At 35.1% G+C, this 20,304-nt stretch overlaps 3 protein-coding genes across 4 annotated transcripts; 2 read left to right on the top strand and 1 right to left on the bottom strand.

Moving 5' to 3' along the window:
* The first annotated feature begins 1,656 nt into the window (after positions 1–1,656).
* Positions 1,657–5,600, top strand: LOC109019685 (NAC domain-containing protein 82-like). Its single transcript, XM_035694477.1, has 5 exons — positions 1,657–1,793; positions 2,215–2,457; positions 2,562–2,836; positions 3,995–4,483; positions 5,224–5,600. Exons 2-5 carry the CDS (start codon positions 2,298–2,300, stop codon positions 5,377–5,379), a joined length of 1,080 nt encoding a protein of 359 aa, XP_035550370.1. The 5' UTR covers positions 1,657–1,793; positions 2,215–2,297; the 3' UTR covers positions 5,380–5,600.
* On the top strand, positions 2,238–13,408 carry LOC109008913 (NAC domain-containing protein 82-like). The gene is made up of 5 exons (XM_035694476.1): positions 2,238–2,308; positions 8,890–9,038; positions 9,143–9,417; positions 12,031–12,816; positions 12,978–13,408. The coding sequence occupies exons 1-5, from the start codon at positions 2,298–2,300 to the stop codon at positions 13,179–13,181; spliced, it is 1,425 nt and encodes a 474-aa protein (XP_035550369.1). The 5' UTR covers positions 2,238–2,297; the 3' UTR covers positions 13,182–13,408.
* An 872-nt stretch (positions 13,409–14,280) lies between these two features.
* Positions 14,281–20,168, bottom strand: LOC109008914 (2-oxoisovalerate dehydrogenase subunit alpha 2, mitochondrial-like). Of its 2 annotated transcripts, none has more exons than XM_018989196.2 (9): positions 19,569–20,168; positions 17,287–17,427; positions 17,004–17,186; positions 16,711–16,868; positions 16,411–16,510; positions 15,928–16,039; positions 15,682–15,821; positions 15,392–15,577; positions 14,281–14,640 (listed from the first exon to the last, which is right to left on the bottom strand). In XM_018989196.2, the coding sequence occupies exons 1-9, from the start codon at positions 19,830–19,832 to the stop codon at positions 14,473–14,475; spliced, it is 1,452 nt and encodes a 483-aa protein (XP_018844741.1). In that variant the 5' UTR covers positions 19,833–20,168; the 3' UTR covers positions 14,281–14,472. The 2 variants fall into 2 exon arrangements, with proteins under 2 accessions (XP_018844741.1, XP_018844742.1); XM_018989197.2 differs by having other exon boundaries at positions 17,287–17,424; positions 19,569–20,167.
* Positions 20,169–20,304: the final 136 nt, after the last annotated feature.

The following is a 20,304-nucleotide window of genomic DNA, read 5'->3' on the forward strand; positions in this document are numbered from 1 at the left end:
TTTTTGTCAATAAATAAGAATTATTAAAATAGACAAAATCAAGTACACGAGATATATATAAGAGCAACATATATGCATGAATGTCTAAAGATACAAAAAAATCATGTACGTTCATGCCATTAAAATCTATTACAATCAACCAATAGGATAAAATAATATAGAATCAATATATAAATAATACACAGTTTTATAACTTATGTATAATAATATTGGAGTCAGAGGTATAAAGTCAGAGTTAGATGTCGATGTGGAGTCAAAGGCTAAAATAGGAGTCGAAGGTCGAAGTTGGTCAGAAAACAACTCCGACTCTAATGCCTTGTTTGGTTATACAGATAAGATGAAATTTTTTTAAATAGTAATGAGATAATTTGTGAATAATAGTGAGATAGTTTGAGTTAATGTGTTTTATGGAGTCTTGGGAAAAGAGTGAAAAAATGTTGAATAAAAAAATTTTAAAGTTTGTTATAATATAATTTTTTAATATTTTTTTTTGAGATTTGAATTTTTTTTTTTTTTTTTTTTTTTTGTGTTTTGTTTGTAAGTTTGAAAAAATTGTAATGACTAGATAAAAAAGTTTAAAATTTTAAAATTAAAAATTAAAAAATATTTGTATTTAAATGTTAAGATAAGATGAGATGATTTGAAATATCTTTGAAACCAAATCAAGCTCTGTTTGGATACAAAAGTCTCATTAACTCATCTCATTTAATCATTAGTACTTTTACAAATGGGTAGTGCTACTATGCCACACAAGTTTGACCACTAGGGGTTTTCCTAATGCAAATTACACTTTTTTTTGTTTTTTATTTCAAATATTTTTTAAACACATTTAAATATTTAAAAAAAAAACACCAATACAATAGTAACTTCCATAACCATTGTGTCCCGTTTGTATTCGTAACTCATAATTACAACTTTTGTAAATTTTTAGATAAAATATAATAAACAATTCAATTTTTTCAAATCTTAAAATAATAATAATATTAAAAAATAATATTCTAACAATATTTTATTAATTCATCTAAAATTATTTCAACTCATCTCTAAACACAAAGGGAGCTGAAGAAAAAATATTAAAAAATAAAATAAAATAAAAGACATAAGCCGTTAAATTGAGAGGTCAAACTCAAGAGATATAATATCATTATCTTTTTTAAAATTTTAAATAAAATATAATAAATAATTTTATTTTAAAATTTTAAAATAATAATAATATTAAAAAATAATATTTTATTTAATTTTCAACTTTTTAACTCAACTTATTTCATTTTAAATCACCCTCCAAAATCCAAACCTTCGAAAGTCCAACTCCATGGGGAAAACCTGAAAAGAAAAAAAAAAAACAAATCACTCCGACTTCATTTTCTTTATTGGAATTCCGACTCCAACAATGCAGTCAGTACTAAAATCAGATTGTCAAATTTTGGGACGCGCTTTGAGTGAGATTTGGACAGTTGGTTGTATATTTGCTTGCGTTGGATCGAGAGTTAAATTTTTGAATAAAATATTTTATTGTAATATTATTATTATTTTAAAATTTTAAAAAAATTTATTATATATTTATATAAAAATTTTAATAATGAGAAATTAAACGCTTCGCTAGTTCGCTGTCCAAACAGCCTCCTCAATCTTTCCGAGCAAGATTCCCTCGGCTTTTATTTATAAACCCTCTCGATCCCCCAGATTGCGGTGCTCACTCTCTCTCTCTCTCTCTCTCTCTTGCTATCGAATCATCGATTCTCTCTCTCCACTCTCCTCTTTTCTTTCCGCTCCTCGCCTCTCCCTCGCTTCAGGTGTGGTCTCTAGGGTTTCTCACTCTCTGTGAGCTGCTCAAATTTTTGTTGTTGTCCATTGGGTTTTTGGTTTCCCTGTTTGTCATGAGCTCATGATTTCATCTTATTTCCTATGCTAGGGTTTTTCTGCGTTTCTAACTTTTCCTCTTTTTTCCGGGCTTATTATATTTGTTAATTGGTTTACAATCTGGGAAAAAACTGCTTTACTTGTTTGGGGGTGAATTATCGGTAATTTGGCCACTGTTTTGCTTGTCAAATTTATATGCCTGTGTGTCAAGCTTGATGCTTTCATTGTGATTTTCTCAAAGATGCACGGCCTCGTTAACTACTTGCCCCAATCTGATTAGTTGGCTGCTTTATGTTCTTATTCGGTCTGTGGTATTTTTTTGTCGAGTTGCGTGCCTAATGATGTTGATAGCAGGGTAATCACTCGCACCAAATGTCTATTGATCTCAACGAGAAACATTTGTCAATTTTTCGGTGTGATTTTGGTTTCAAGAATCGATGGGGAAAACATCGCGGCTGCCTCCTGGCTTTCGATTTCATCCAACTGATGTTGAGCTAGTTATGTACTATCTAAAGAAGAAAGTAATGCGGAAAAGATTCTGTTCTGAACCCATTGCAGAGATTGATATATACAAGTTTGCCCCGTGGGATCTTCCTGGTACGTGGAAAGTGTTATATACATGCTTCTTTTTTTTTCACGATTAGCGTATTGTGCTTTATGTGTGTTTCTACTAAAGCTTCTTTGTTTTTTAAATCCATCAGAAAGGTCAAGTTCGAGAAGTGGTGATCTGAAATGGTACTTCTTTTGTCCGGTGGAGAGAAAATACTTAAATGGGGCCAGAATGAATCGTGCTACTGAATTTGGGTACTGGAAAACCACTGGAAAGGATCGGCTTGTTCATTACAGTGAAGAGTTGGTGGGTTTGATAAAAACTTTGATTTTTCATCTAGGAAAGGCACCGGGAGGGGAACGAACGAATTGGGTTATGCATGAGTACAGACTGGACGGGAAATATCTGATTAATAATGGAGTTCAGGTAATGTCTGGTTATTTATCAATCTTTTTATCATACTCGTTCGTAGGATCGAAAGTTTTGCTTTGCTGTAATATATGTGCGCGTGTGTATGTGTGTATGTATGCATAAACTGCTTGGAATTATTAGTTCTTTTCTCTTGGTACTGGAGATTCAGCGATCTTAGCTCATGTGCCCGTGTAATGCACGTGCATTTCAGAGGCCTTCTTAACCTGGCCATCATTTATATGTTTAGGCTTGGTGCAGAGCCATATAGGTTTCCAAAATGAAGTTGTTTACGTCCCATCCCAACGGCCAATTATCTAGCTGCACTTCTGGGACTTTTCCCTGTTCAGCATGTTCTGAAGAAACTCAAATGGTTTTTTCTATATTTATGGAAGCTTCTGTCCTACTTGGCTGTTTTAGGCATGTTTCCGTTGCCTGAAAGCTCATTTTTGTTTGGTCAGTGTGGTAGTAATAGCATTACAAATGGTAAACGTGTTGTCATTATTGGTTTAGGATGCTGCAGATATGAGCAACACAGTTTGTGGTAACGTAGTGTTTTTTCTATGCATCCAGTGTGAATGCTTGTCTCTCAAAGCACAGCCACTTGACAACCATAATCTCTTCTTAAAGGTTTACTGTTGATTGAATTTTATGTTATGCTGACACAGCATAATGTTGATATGCATTTACTGCCTCCATCTTTTATTATCTGTCAATCGTTCTATTTTGTAGATGTTCCATTTTTCCATCTGCTAAAATGAATCCATACAAGTATGCGACCTTACCTAATTGTGCCTAAAAAGTTGCGTCCTTCAAAATTTGAGAACAATATAAATTTATTTATTTTTTTACTTATCCAAAGAATTATACTATTCAAGACAAAAATCAATAATTTCTTACCTTTTTTCCATCTGAAAAATGGAAAAAAAATAGAGAAGAAATTGACAGAGAAATAATCCCCGTCCGTTTAAACGTTTACCAATGTGGACAAATAGAATGAGGCAGAGGAGAGTAATTTATAGTAGTTATGTTTTGATTACATTATTGCACTTGTGCTTTTGCTCAAATTCTATATGTCATTTCTAGTTCTTTTCCTACGTATATTATAACTAATACACTTGATCTTTATATGGTAGCTATATTTGAATTCATTCTCGTGGTGATTTTGTCTTGCAGAACACACACGTGCTTTGTATGATTTTTCAGAAGGATGGCCCAGGCCCAAGAAACGGTGCCCAATATGGAGCACCATTTAAGGAGCAAGATTGGAATGATGATGAGGAAAACTGTGTAGAAGCTGGCCCTTCTGTTTGTTTGTCTACCCCAACATCTGTGCTGCCTGGGAACTGTAGCAGTTCAGTTATGGCTATCAACTCTACTTTGGGTGACACAGTTGCTGAGTCATGTTTATCTGAAACCATGCGATCTGACTCTGAGAGGCTCCCAGCCACCTTCACTAATAACATTGTTTCAAAGGAGTTACCGCAAGCTTTGGATGATGGGGATATTCTTCCAGCCGTGCTCGCTAATGATGGTGATAATGTTCCTTCAAAGGAGTTACCGCAAGCTTTGGATGATGGGGATATTCTTTCCACTGTGCTTGCTAATGATGATGATAATGTTCTGTCAGTATTTGCTTGCTTTATGGAAGATGACCAAAATAAGGTGTGTAGCAGCCTTTGCCAATTTTTTTATTGTGTTAGTGATGGTGGGACTTATAGGTGGAGCATTAGCATTGGTCTATGTATATGCATATGTAAAGTCATATTTGCATAATATGACCATAAAATCTTCCACATTGGCTTATGCATATCCAAATATTTAGCTACCTATGAATAGTGGTTATCTAAATTTAGATAACTACTATTCACCCTACAAATCATATTTAAATAATTATTTCTCTCTCCTCCTACTCTCTCTCACACAATCCCTTCATTTTCTCCCTCCTTCAACAACAAAACAAATATTTACTTGCACGTTCATTTTATTATTATAATATATTATATATATTTTTTTCATTTTATTATATTTTTAACATATTATTATTAAAAAATTATATTTTTTTTATTATTACATTTATATTATTAATGTCAAATGTATGTAGTGGATGTTAATTGCAAAATATATATAAAAAAATTGATTTTAGCAAAAAAGTAATAATAATAAAATAATAATAAAATATTATTATTTTGTCTCAAATATGCATAAGTCAATATGAGAATTTTGCTTGAATGACAAAGTGGATATATAAAAAAGGTAATTTTGCATATACATATGCATAAACCAATACTAATGCTCTTACTCATTCTTTAATGGTCATTATTCATTTCTGACTTACCTGGAAGTTTGTATCTGTACTTCAATTTTCTGAATATTTTTCTTGATCCCTCTACTCTCTTTTGCAGAATCTCAGTCATGGACTGAATCATGAAGCTGCACATTATTTGGATATTTACAAAGACTTGGAAGATCTGGAAAACACAGCTAGTTTTCCCGTGCACCTTGGTATAGATATGAATGATCTCGAGCTGCCGCTGGATGCTTTTCCCAGACTCCCATAATAACATTCTGTCGGTATACAGAAGCGAGTGGTTGTATTGATCCAATTTTCTTCTACTGTGAAATTTGTTAAGATGCAACTTATTATGTACCGTGATTGTATGATGTTTCCTTTCATTTGGGTTGCTGTAAGCTAAGCAAGCTCTGCCTGCTTGTATGTATGGCCTTAGATTATGCTTTATAAAATGAAATTTTGGTCATCTTTTCTAATCTCGCTTGCGAATTCCTGGCGTGCGTTTTTGCATATTACCTGGAATCAATTCTATGAAGTCATGAAGAGAAATATGCCTTGTACCGGAGTTGAAGTAGACGCAGCCGTGCATAAAATTTGAAAGACACGATCCTGAGTTGGATGGCTCGGACTCGAAAGTTTAAAAGGTCCGCATACAGCTATAGATGGTATCCTTGTTGACAAATTATGTACGATTGGAATCTAAATCCTTTTATCTTCGTCAAATCAGCTCTTTGCTATTATTTTCATATTCTTTATTGGTTTATTTTTCAAAATTAGAATTTCCAACCTTTTATGTTAAACATCTTAATTTGTTCCAGGATGCAAGTGAATATGCATTCTCTTGCCTTGTCGTTTTCTTTTTATTAGATAGTAATTCTTACACTTGGTTTTATAAATCTAAATAAAAAACTTTTGTTTTGATCTTCAGAATAATCATCCATAACTTCTCATGTAAAACAAGTGTTTTCTTTCTTCTAGTAGGCACCATTTGAACAATGAAGTTGGTATAAGTAATTTGTTTTGAAAAAGCAAAAGAAAATAAAAGCGACAGTGTAAGTGTAAATAAATTTATGACTCTTGAAATTTTTTCTTTAAGTACAGTAATTTATACCTGTGTTTTCACATTGTTTCTTAGTTCTGACTCAGCTAATTCACTGCACCACTAATCTGAAAGAAAATATGATTAGAAAATAGTGTGTTTGCACACTATGATGACATCTGTTAAGATATTTGTCCCACAAGTTGGTTGGTGGACAGGAAAATTGCAAGCATTTGATTTGTGCACATATAGTCTCTATTTATAAATTGGCAAAGGACAATACCATTGACAAGGGATACAATTAAACGGTTCTCTTGACACTTCCTCAACCAACACTCCATGGGGAACCATTATCTTAGAGAGGATGAAAACCCAATGGGTACACCGCTTGGTGAGTGATCACACCCCTCAAATCTACCCAACCATTTTGGTCATTCAATCATTCATCCTAATTGTTTATACAACTATGTCTTGACATATTACGTATTGTGTAACAATTTTAATATGACTTTGTCTCATATGTAGCACTCAAATTATATAGTTTCTTCTTTATTTTAAGAATTTTAGATTAACGGCACTCAAATTATATAGTTTCTTCTTTATTTTAAGAATTTTAGATTAACGGACTTAAATTTATTGTTTAAGATCTCCAGCCTCCTCTTTCGGCTCCTTGCCTCTCCCTCGCTTCAAGCCTTCAAGTGTGATCTCTAGAGTTTCCCACTCTCTCAGAACGTTTTCTATTATTTTCTTTTGGTTTCATTGGGGTTTTAGAGCTTCTGTTTTGTTGTTTTTTCTTGGGGTTTTTGGTTTCCCTGTTCGACATTAGCTCGTGATCCCATCTTATTGTTTTCTCCGGATTTCCAAATTCTCATTTTTTTTTTTCGAGCTTCTTGGATTTGTTAATTGGTTCAGAATCACGTTTTTTTTAAACAACATAGGAAAAAACTGCTTTCTTATTTTTTTGTTGAGAGCGGTATTATCTGAAATTTGGCCATTGTTTTACTTGTCAAATTTATATGGTTGTGAGTGTCAAGCTTGATGGATTCATTGTCATTTTCCCAAAGATTCATGGCCTCGTTAACTCCGCTATTATAGCATTAGTTTTGGTATCATCAAAATTATCTGTAAAATTTAATAAAAAGTACATATATTTTTTATAAATTCAAAATCTCTCTGCTATAACTCCACATTAGATTAGTTAAAATAATAATATAATATTATTTTTTTAATCATAATATTTTTAATTTTTTTTATATTTTACAATTACACTAAATATATGTTAATTTATAATAATATTTCTTCTTTCACATATTTCAAAACTAAACACAAAAATGAAAGTGAAGGGAAAACCGTAGAAAATAAAAATTGAAAAGCAAAGTAGTTGAGCTAATTTTTACAATAAAATATTACTTTTGAAGATGAATGATACATCTTTAAATTTAAAGATATACTTAAAATTATTTTAGCTCAAAGTTAAAACTTTTACTTTTTGAAGAAGTCAATATAGATCATTTTATCTACATTTATTCAATGGCTTTTGAAGAAGCCAATGCCAATGCTCTGTATAAAAATTTAAAAATCCAACTTCGACTTTAATTCCACATCGTCGAAATCAAAGCTCCAATAAAATGGAATCAAAGTTTGGTTTTTATTTTATTTTATTTCAAGTCAAAGTTGGACTCGAAGTTGTTTTCTGATTGACTCCGTCCTGCTTCGACTCTGACTTTGCCTTTAACCTCCGACTATGATTGTGTACATGAGTTTAAAAAAATGTATATTATTTATATATTGATCATATATATACTCATATAAAAAGTCTAGAACTTATATAGTTAAATTCAATACTATACTAGTATATGTTATTTATTATAAATAGACTAAAAGCTTATTATATGTAAATATCATAGTATTACTATTGAAATAAGTTAGACACTTGGTATTTTTAAGTTTAGTAAAATATGTTAATAACGTGTAATTACTATAATATAATAACCTGTAATTAGACATTAAAAATAAGTCTAGTATAAAAATAAGTTAGATACTATTATGATAAAATGTAATACAATAATATAATAATATGTATTAGACACTACACACCTAGTATAGAATAAAATAGACACTAGCATAAAAATAAGTCTAGTATAATAAGTTAATAATACGTAATTACTATAATATAGTAACATATATTAGTAATTTTTAATAATCAATACTAAAAATTAAATTTAGTATTAAAAAAATTATAAAACCATAAAAAAAATGAGATTAGAATTAATTTTAGGGTTTAAAAAAAATAGGATTTGGTTTAGGATTTAGGAAAAAAGTTTAGAAGCCCAAAACCGCAGAAACAGGGTTCAGGGCCAAATACGGCGTCGTCTAATAAATATAACAGCATAACACCCAACCCAACCAAAATTAAGTAAAATGGTGTCGTTTTTACTTTTTAGAGGAGGAAACGGCACCGTTTAGTATTTAGGGTTAATCCCCTCCTAGGTCGACTTCACAGTCTCACTCTCAGACCCGTGCCTTCTCTCCTCTCCCTCTCTCTTCTCCCGGCGCCGTTTTGTAGTTAGGGTTTCTAATACCCTCCGACCGCGACCTCACTCAGTCTCGCTCTCAGATCCGTTCCGCCCACCGCGCAGACGTCCCTCTACGCGTTCTCAGGACCTAGAATTTCCCCTGCCCCTCGCCGTCGATTCTTTCTCTCCTCTCGGTAATTTTTCAAGAATCGATGCGGAAAACATCGCGGCTGCCTCCTGGCTTTCGATTTCATCCAACTGATGTTGAGCTAGTTATGTACTATCTTAAGAAGAAAGTAATGAGGAAAAGATTCTGTTCTGAACCCATTACAGAGATTGATATATACAAGTTTGCCCCGTGGGATCTTCCGGGTACGTGGAAAGTGTTATATACACGCGTTTGTTTTCACGATTAGCGTCTTGTGAATTCTGTGTGTTTCTACTGAAGTTTTTTTTTATTTTTTCCCATCCATCAGAAAGGTCAAGTTCGAGAAGTGGTGATCTGAAATGGTACTTCTTTTGTCCGGTGGAGAGAAAATACTTAAATGGGGCCAGAATGAATCGTGCTACTGAATTTGGGTACTGGAAAACCACTGGAAAGGACCGGCCTGTTCATTACAGTGAAGAGTTGGTGGGTTTAATAAAAACTTTGATTTTTCATCTAGGAAAGGCACCGAGAGGGCAACGAACGAATTGGGTTATGCACGAGTACAGACTGGAAGAGAAATATCTGGCTAATAATGGGGTTCAGGTAATGGCTGGTTACTTATCAATCATGGTATCATACTCGTTCGTAGGATCGAAAGCTTTGCTTTGCTTTGCTGTAATATATGCGCGCGCGCGTGTATGCATGCATAACCTAATTGGAATTATTAGTTCTTTTCTCTAGGCACTGGAGATTCAGCAATCTCAGCTCATGTGCATGTGTAATGCACGTGCATTTCAAAGGCCTTCTTAACCAGGCCCTGTCACGATATGTTTAGGCTTGGCGCAGAGCCACGTAGCTTTGCAAAATAAAGTTGTTTACGTCCCATCCCAACGGCCAATTGTCTAGCTGCATTTATTGGACTTCTCCCTGTTTAGCATGTTCTGAAGAAACTCATTTTTTTTTTCTATATTTATGGAAGATTCTGCCCTACTTGGCTGTTTTAGGCATGTTTCTGAAATTGGAGATCACCATTTGTTTTGTTAGGGCTAATACTTGTCAGTTTAATGTAAAGTTGTGAGGTTCTTTTTTATTTAAAATCTACCTTTCAACATCACTCGGGTTCCGAGTGAAAGGTCAGGGGACTCTCGTATAAGTCCGGTCATGACTGATTTTTCTGATCTAATTTTTGACTTGGATTTGGTCGATTTACCTTTGGCAGGGGAAAATTTTACTTGGTCGAATGGGTGGCATGGGCTAGGTTGGAAAGATTTATTGTCTCTTCCTCTTGGGATGTACACTTTCTTGACCTATGTCAGAAACGCCTTCCAAGGTTAAATTCTGATTATCTTCCCATCTTATTGGATTGTGGGGGTCTTCATGTGGGGTGGAGATGCTTTAAATTTGAGAATATGTGGTTAAAAGTTTAGGGATTTGTGGACAAGATGAACTCCTGGTGGTCCTCATATCAGTTGACAGGTACTCCTAGTTTGTTTTAGCTGGGAAAATTAAAGCTTTGAAAAAAGACCTCAAAATATGGAATGGGGAAGTCCTTGGGAACATTGTTGAGAAGAGGAAATCCCTCTTTGAGTAGCTTCATTGTCTCGAGGAAAAAGAGGCTGCAGGGGCCCTCTCGGTTGATGAAATGGAAAGAAACAATGTTGTTGCGATTGAGCTGGAAAAAATCATACTCATAGAAGAGATTTCTTGGCGAAAAAAATCTCGGGCCCTTTGGTTGAAGGAAGGGGATAGGTGCACCAAATTCTTTCATAGAGGTGCTTCACTGGGATGGTAGTTTTCTTACGGACTGTTCTGACATTAAGGATCACATTGTTCATTTTTTATGAAAAGCTCCTTACAGAACAATATCTTTGAAGAGCCGAAGGTTGATGGGTTGGTTTTTTATTTGATCAATCAGTCTACTGCGGCTAGGTTGGAGAGAATGTTTGAAGAGGAGGAGGTGCTCAATGTGATAAGAGAGATAGACAAAGACAAAGCCCGGGACCAGATGGCTTTCCCTTGGCTTTTTTTCAGGCTTGTTAGGACATTGGCTGATAATTTGGGTTTTAAGGTATCTTCTTTGCCAATGAAGTATCTTAGTCTTCCCCTGGGGGCAGCTTATAAATCCAAGGCATTGTGGGATGGGGTTATCGAAAAGATCAAATGTGGATTGACTGGTTGGAAAAGGATTTATTTGTCTAAAGGGGAAGAAACACCTTAATCAAGGGCACTTTATCTAACCTCCCAACTTATCTTCTTTCTTTATTTCCATTGCTTGCAGGAGTGGCTAATAGAATGGAAAAGATCTTTCTCGCTTTCTTGTGGGATGATTTGGAGGATGAGAAAAAAATTACATTTGTTTAAATGGGACAGGATTTGTATTTCTTTATCTTTATGGAGGTTTGGGGGTTAGAAAGCTGAGAACTTTTAATAAAGCACTTTTAGGGAGGTTATGGTGGTACCATCAAGAAAGGGATGCCCTTTGGAGGACAGTTATTGATGTCAAATTTGTGAGCATTTGTAGCAACAGTGTTTGTTCTCTGCATCCAGTCCATATATTGTTGAATGATTTTCTCTCAAGCACAACCACTTGACAACCATAATCTCTTAAAGGTTTGTTGTTGATTGAATTTTATGTTATGCTGACACAGCATAATGTTGATATGCATTTACTGCCTCCATCTTTTATTCTCTGTCAATCATTCTATTCTGTAGATGTTCCATTTTTCCATGTGCTAAAATGAATCCATACAAGTATGTGACCTTACCTAATTGTGCCTAAAAAGTTGCATCCTTCAACATTTGGGAACAATATAAGTGTTATTTTTATCACTTATCCAAAGAATTATACTGTTCAAGAGAAAAATCAATAATTTCTTACCCTTTTCCCATCTGAAAATCGAAGAAAATGACACAGAAATAATTCCTGTCTGTTTGAAAGTTTACCAAGGTAGACAAATAGAATCAGGCATGGGAGAGTAATATATAGTAGTTATGTTTTGATTATATTATTGCACTTGTGCTTTCGGTCACATTCTATGTCATTTCTAGTTCTTTTCCTACATATATGTATAACTAATACACTTAGTCCTTTTTTTTTTGATAAGTAATAACTTTATTAATAACAATGTAATAGGCATAGCCCGAGTAAACTAATACACTTAGTCCTTATATGGTGGCTATATTTGAATTCATTCTCGTGGTGACTTTGTCTTGCAGAACACACACGTGCTTTGTATGATTTTTCAGAAGGATGGCCCAGGCCCAAGAAACGGTGCCCAATATGGAGCACCATTTAAGGAGCAAGATTGGAATGATGATGAGGAAAACTGTGTAGAAGCTGGCCCTTCTGTTTGTTTGTCTACCCAAACACGTGTGCTGCCTGGGAACTGTAGCAGTTCAGTTCTGGCTGTCAACTCTGCTTTGTGTGGCATGGTTTCTGAGTCATGTTTATCTGAAACCATGCAATCTGACACTGAGAGGCTTCCAGCCGCCTGCACTAATGACATTGTTTCAAAGGAGTTACCGCAAGCTTTGGGTGATGGGGATATGCTCCCAGCTGTGCTTGCTAATGATGATGATAATATTCTTTCAGTATTTGCTTCCTTTATGGAAGATGCCACTTTGATCTCAAATGAAGATAACAAAAATGAAGATGATTGTTATGATGATGAGGAAAACTGTGTAGAAGCTGGTCCTTCCGTTCGTTTGTCTACCCCAACATGTGTGCTGCCTGGTAACTGTAGCAGTTCAGTCATGGCTGTCAACTCTGCTTTGGTTGGCACGGTTTTTGAGTCATGTTTATCTGAAACTATGCGATCTGACTGTGAGAGGCTTCCAGCCACCTGCACTAATGACATTGTTTCGAAGGAGTTACCCCAAGCATTTGGTGATGGGGATATTCTTCCATCTGTGCTTGTTAATGATGATGATAATGTTCTTTCAGTATTTGCTTCCTTTATGGAAGATGCCACTGTGATCTCAAATGAAGATGACAAAAATAAGGTGTGTAGCCGTGCCAATTTTGTATTTTGTTAGTGATGGTGGGACTTATAGGTGTAACTTATTCTTTAATGGTCATTATTCAAGTCAGACTTACCTGGAAGTTTGTTTCTGTACTTCAATTTTCTGAATGTTTTTCTTGATCCCTCTACTCTCTTTTGCAGAATCTCAGTCATGGAGTGAACCATGAAGCTACACATAATTTTGATATTTACAAAGACTTGGAAGATCTGGGAAACACAGCTAGCCTGAGTAAAAATGAATACAATTTCTATAATGGTCAGCAAGCCATTTTCCCTCCGGACCTTCGAATAGGTATAACTGATCTCGATCCGCCGCTGGATGCTTTTCCCGGACTCCCACAATAACATTCTTTCGCTAAAATTACTGTACAGAAGTGGGCGGTTGTATTGATCCAATTTTCTTATACTGTGAAATTTGTTAAGGTGCAACTTGTTATGTACCGTGATTGTATCCCTTCATTTGGGTTGCTGACTTGCTGCAACCTAAGCAAACGCTGCCAGCTTGTATGGCCTTAGATTATGCTTTGTAAAATGAAGTTTTGCTCATCTTTTCTAATCTGACTTGCGAAGTCCTGGCGTGAGTTTGTGTATATTACCCTGGAATCAATTCTATGAAGTTGTGAGAGAATATATGCCTTGTACCTGGAGTTGAAGTAGAAGCAGCCGTGCATAAAATTTGGCAATATGGTATAGACGCCATCTTGAGTTGGACGGTTCGGTCTCTTCCTTTTTAGTTCAAGGAGGAAAGATTTAAGATTTCATTTACTAAACATTAGTTATTTTGAACTAATGTGTAGTAATATTAGATACAGTCATATCTTGTGTGAGTGTCACACATTTCTTTTAAAAAATAATGGAGTGTCTTGTGTGAGTGTTACACATTTCTTTTGAAAAATAGTAGAATCTATCGTTAAAAAATTAATTTTTTTATGTGAATTATATGTTTATTTATTTTTTTAAAAGAAGTGTAAGACACTTACATTCTTCATTTCTATTTCTCCAAATGATAATAAATGTAATCGGCTTGTAAAGAATGGAGTTTACTTTAGCTCTCCCCTTCAATCACAGGAGAGTGAAATTTAATGCCACCTTGAATCCACTCGACCATGTAAACTGTAATTCTTCTTTGATTATTATTCCCAGAATGACAAAAAAAAAAAAAAAAACACCCTCCCAAGTCCATATTGAAGAGCTACTCTGAAAGTGGAAAGGTCCTCATACAGCTATAGATGTCAACCTTGTTGACAATTGTATACATTTCGAATCTAAACTCTTTTATTATCATCGTACCAGCTCTTCGCTATTATTTCTCTTTTGGGGTTTCAAGGTGGTGAACTTTCTAGTTTAACTAGGATAAATCGCGTATCATTATTTCATCAATGTCAACAGTAACGTTTGTGTTAGCTGGAATTTGAGAATAGAAATAGACGCACAACGAAAAATATACACTAAGGCAAGGACCAGTGCGGGTTTTGCTTCATTAGATGAAGGGCCAAATGCATATTTAAAGTTAAATGGCAGCAAACCATCCCATATGCTTTCACTACCTTTCCTGTAATAGAATAGCAGATGCAAGAAACAAGTCCAAGCTTTCATGAATGAATTTAGCAGCATATCTGTGCATATTTCGATTAATCTAAATAGGAACATCTTGTGGGTAATCCTGTGGGTGTCGTCTGATGGTCTCTCTCAACAGTTTCTCCTGCTCACTAAGATTTGAAGGGGGGACATCATACACGTCGGTGAAAAGCTCGGCAAGTGGAGATTTCTCGATTTTTTCTGCCTCTTGAATTGCCTGCAATAGCTGTTGGAGAAGTGTCATGGGTTAGACATTTGCAACAAATGTATTATTGAATTTAACACACGGCGTGAAGAGTATCTAAAAGAAAAATCACAGGAGTGGTTTCCATAGAGCTGCTAACTGTAGTGGCATCTTTGTTGCAGATTGTGAATCTAATGGCCTATGAACTACGCATTTTGCAGCTTTTAAAGATTGGATTGTGGTATGTCATACAATGTTGGCATTATTTAGTCTATTTCCTAAAATACATAAATGTTAATTGTGCCCTGAACTTACCAACATATACCTATAAGCCTATAAATCATCAAGTTTTTTCAATCTAGTGACAAAGGTATACATATCATTAAGTTTTTTTTTTTTTTGTATTTATTTGTTGGTTTGTTTTTCAAAGTTAAGAGTGCAGAGACAACAGGAAAGACTTTTCTTCCAACCTTTTATGTTCAACATCTTAGTTTCTTTCAGGATGCAAGTGAATATGCCTTCTCTTTGCCTTGTCCTTTTCTTTTTATTACATAGTAAGTCTTACACTTGGTTTTATAAATCCAAATAGAAAACTTTTGTTTTGATCTTCAGAATGCTCATACATAACTTCTCATATGAAACTAGTGTTTTCTTTCTTCCAGTAGGCACCATTTGAACAATGAAGTTGGTAGAAGTAACTTGTTTGAAAAAGCACAAGAAAATAAAAGCAATAGTGAAAGTGTAAATAAATTTATGACCCTTGAAATTTTTCTTTAAGTACAGTAATTTATACCTGTGTTTTCACACTGTTTCTTAGCTCTGACTCAGCTTCACTGCACCACCAACCATTGCTCTCAATCCATTTTCTAAATCTAGCTACAGGATCTCGTGCCGATCTCCACCATTCAATCTCATCAACTGGGCGGTACTTGGTGGAATCATCAGAAGTGGAGTGATGCCCCACACGATATGTAAGCGCCTGTCAACAAAAAGATGGTGTTGAACATCAGAATGTGAGATATGTAGGTTTAACGCTAAACCTTTTAGTGGCCCAATGAACTGACATGTAGAGACTTAATTGACCTCAATCAAGATTGGTCTTTGTTCACTGATTGCCATTTCACGCGCAGCGTGAACTGAACTATAAATTGCTAGAGCATCATTACCATCCACTCGAATACTTCGAATCCCATAACCACGGCCTTTAACAACAACACCATCACCTGCCAGTTAAAAAAAATAGCATGAACAGATTAGAATGTGGACTTAAAAAAGATGCAGTAACAGGAATTTTAAAGTGCAAGAAAGAACAATGATAGGGAAGAGTACTTCGAAACTGATCTGTAGTAGGGGTACTAATAGCCCAGCCATTGTTCCGACAAAAAAATATAACCGGGACCTCCCTAACCGCCGCAAGATTCAGAGCAGCATGGAAATCTCCCTAAAATTATTAGGTGTAGAGAAAACAAACAACCAAAAGCCGCAGTCAGTGAACTCAGTGTCTCCCGGACTGCTAGACAGGTAATGAAAATGTAATCATTAAGTTTTTCATTGTCTAGGGTAAGGGTGTCTGTTCTATTATTATGTATAATGAAGATGAGGAAAAAATATTGAAATCATACTACCTAGTTTAAGGTGTCAATAACTGTCTTGGCGTCCTAAGAGTGGTGCAATAAAGGAAATGGGTTACAGTATAGACAACTATAGTGAAAAGAACTACCAAACACATTCAATAACTTCAATTTTTTATGCTGCATTCAAACTCCCCCCCCCACAAAAAAAAAAAGAAATAGCCTCTGTTCATCTGTTCACCTCACTGGTGCCACCGTCACCAAAGTAAGTAATTACGCATGCATTTCTTCTGTCCATCTTCAATGAATATGCAGCACCCACTGCATGGGGAAGTTGTGTACTGCAAAACAGGAAGGAATTATGTGGCTCTCATTTTCAAAAGATGATCAGAAGCAAAGATACATGGTTTGATGGGCCATGGCAACCAAAACTTTCTTAAATTTATGGTTTGAACCTTTAGATCTGAGCTTAATTGTGCACAGGGTATATTGGTGCTCTCCCTACATGAGAAAACTACGATATAAATAGTTTATAACTTACGCAATTGTTGCTGCCACAGTGAAGTAATTGTGCTTGTTAGACCCATAATGGATAGGCATCTGCCTCCCTTTTCCATTATCAGCTTTGTTTCCAAAACACTGGTTTGCAAATTCCTTCAGAGTGAAACCACGCCACAATAGGACCCCAGGTTCCCTATACTGCAGAGCACAAGAAATTTTATTCTTGCAACATTCTCAGTATCACTCATGTCCAGGGGAATCTAAATCCTACGAATATGTACTGCTTAGAGGAATAGTAAAGCAAGTACACATGTCTATGTGTGTGCCTGTAACCTGAGGGAAGACAAGGTCATCAATGGTAAGAGCTGCTGCTGATGCAATGTTAATGGCCTCTTCTCCAATTGTGGTGGCGTAAAATGAAATTCTTCCTTGCCGTTGTGCCTCATAGAAAAAAGCATCCATGGTTTGCAGAGTAACCATGTCACTGTACATTTTTATAGCCATTTCCTCACTGACCTATTCACCCATAAGAGAGGTTTGTGTTGGATTTAGTTTGAGAAGATTAGTACAAAGAGAATGACTTCATTTGAGAGGGGAAAGAGTAAAGGAGGAATACTTTCTTAAATTTGCTGCAGAGAATCAGCTGCCCATCATTGTCAAGGACCCGGTAACAGTGTGCCCGCTCAACAGGGGATTCAGATATGAACCTCATCTCAGAAGTGAATGCAACCTTTCCTCCCGGGAAATCTAAGATCTGCTGAGAAAGGGATATTCAATAAATGCAGATACAAGAAGACGCAAATTCATGAAATGCAGACAAAACAAAGTGTGTAGATTAGACTAAGACACTGAAAGAAAAACTGAAGACAAAATTAAGATAAAAAAAAATGCATGATTTGATATGCTGTATCAGACATCCAATGGTACTTTGCAACTTCAAGAAAACTTCCGCTGGCCTGCTGAGGGTCTTGTTAAGTCTGTTCTAAGGTTAACCTTCTTTGATAGAATATCGTGACCCATATTTAGCATTACTAATTTCCACAGATTGACTTCAAACAAAAAGGAAGTGGAAAAGCTTGCTTACTAATCATTCCACCAATGGTCACGAGAAAATTATATGGTAAATCTTTGCATGACCTCCCTTCAAATGTTATAGAAATCAGAGAGGTTAGTAGAAGTCATTCTTTCTCCATGTAAGTTCCAGAAAGACCGATAGGTTTGAATAATAAAACCATCTCAACCCATCTCATCTCAACATTACAATTTTCACAAATTCCCACATAAAATACAATAAATAATTCAACTATTTCAAATTCCAAAACAATAATAATATTAAAAAAAAAATCTAACAATATTTTATACAACTTTCAACTTTCATTTAAAACTATCTCATCTCATCTCACTATCCAAATCCCACCTCAATGTTATATGCTCACGAAACATTATTAATGCATTTTTATCATGACAATGGCACAAGTTAGTAAATATGAAAGTTTTCATTTTCATAAATCACTCCTAATTTTAACGAATGATTTAATAGTGACCATAATAATAGTATGTTATTGCAATATAAATGAACATTCAGCTTGTACTCATCATAAAACTGCTTTCTTGAACCCTGAGATGTGATTTGAAATTGACCAGGTAGAAATGAAGTTGGGTGAATGAACATTATTTGCAATATGGTATTCCTCTGCCAGAAGTGAAGGCATCTAATAAAATTGGAGAATCCTCCTCTTCCTAAAAAAACATGAATAAACATTATCTTTCTGTAGTATATACATCTCCTGAATACTTAGCGATACAAGGGGCAACCACAAACAAAACACCAAACAATAACAAATAACTGTCATTTCTGGGAAGATGCAGAAAGCTTCACGATCTATCGCAAACATCTCTCAACTCTCCTAGGAAACTCTAAGGGCATCCACACAAGTTTTTCCTAACATGATATTTGATTACATTGCACCAAGTCGATTAAGGAGGGCTATTTTTTCCATTTTGATCCAATGGGAGGAAACTAAAATTAAGAACTGAACATGCGTTATTTACCTTTTTTCTTATTTACCGGATTAAATACAGAAATCCCTTTCAAGGGAACAGAGCTTATAGTGATAGGATGCACCCCAAGGATATGCACCTCAAAGGACTCATCGTTGTTGATATTCTAAACTTCCAGTTTTTACTCCAATAAGCTCCTATCTCTTACCTCTAAATTCTGTATTTCGGGCACATGATTGACTTATTAGTAATCTGCAATTAAGCCACACTTAGTACACAGCAGAGAAAATTTTATTTGTGAATAAATTAATATATATATATATAAAAGATTCTCAAAATGTTGCAGTAATTTAGTTTCAAATTATTTAACATAACCCGTTAATGTTGTGTCCCTACAACTCATGAGATATACCCAAGGCAACTTTCCTATCCAAAGAATAAAAGGACAAGATATCCTTCTGGGCAACAAACTACTGCTGAGCTTTTGAATGTGTTATTCGTACCAAAACACAATTAAACTTCCTTTTCAATTCCTTACTTCGGAGATAAAGTTTAAAAAATGAAACTTTCGATGAAACTTATGAAATGATAAGCAGAAGCATGGAAGAGAATCAAAATGTAAACCTCAATATCTGCTCGCCAATTTGCACTTGCTACTAGTTCCACATGAAGCACATTAAAATTCATTAAACTATGCGAAAAGCATCGAAAACTTTTTTTACAAGTAAAAAAAGCACGAAAAACTCAATCATTTGAGCACGATCGAACAGACAATGCAAAATACAATCAAATATTACATAAATAAAGGACTGGTTCTGAGCATATCAGAGTTCAGACCAAAAAACGTAATATATCTAAATTTAAAAAATGGAATTAAAGTTCACATTCAGCGCGTACCTGATAATGATCAACGTCATCAGGAGAATTGAACTGTTTTTCGGTTTTGACTGATTCGAAACGGCGAGAGGAGTAAAGCGTTGCTTTATCACAGAAATTTGCATCTGGGTCTCTGACATTTTGAGCTTTCAGAGAAGAAAATGGAGGTTCACGATGATGGGTTAAAGAACTCCAGCAAGAACTTTGGCTGATCATGCTCAACAAACCTACTTTAGATTGAAGACTATTGATAATGGCTCTCGATGTTCTCAGACAGACAGCCATTACGGAAAGGCTGAGGGCTCAAGGAGATTGAAAGTTTCAAGAGGAAAAAAAAAAATTTGAAGTGCAAATGGAGAGCGAAAGAAACCGAGAGACTTTTGTTTGTTATGATGTTTGCAATTGTGGGTGGTAAAGGAATCCTACATAGATTCGAACGCCGAACCGAAGTGAAAATGGAGAGAGAGAAACATCAAGACTTGGTGCGGATTATTGAAAAGTACTGTACTATCTGCTATCATCAATTTTCTAACGCCGAAGCAAGAGACAGAAGAGAGGCCAGAGCCATGCTGCACCAGATATTTTAGAATCTTTTAAGCATAATTATCGTTCCATTAAAAATTACCGTACCAATTACAGACCTCGAAAGCAGATAGAAGCACAGTAGGCATGGGATCCCGTATATACATAAGTCCGTTTGGATACCCAAATCAGAAATCCTTTGGGATCCGAATTTGGATCCGAATAGAATTTATTT

The sequence above is a fragment of the Juglans regia genome, chromosome 10 (genome assembly GCF_001411555.2).
Source record: "Juglans regia cultivar Chandler chromosome 10, Walnut 2.0, whole genome shotgun sequence".
NCBI lineage: Eukaryota > Viridiplantae > Streptophyta > Magnoliopsida > Fagales > Juglandaceae > Juglans > Juglans regia.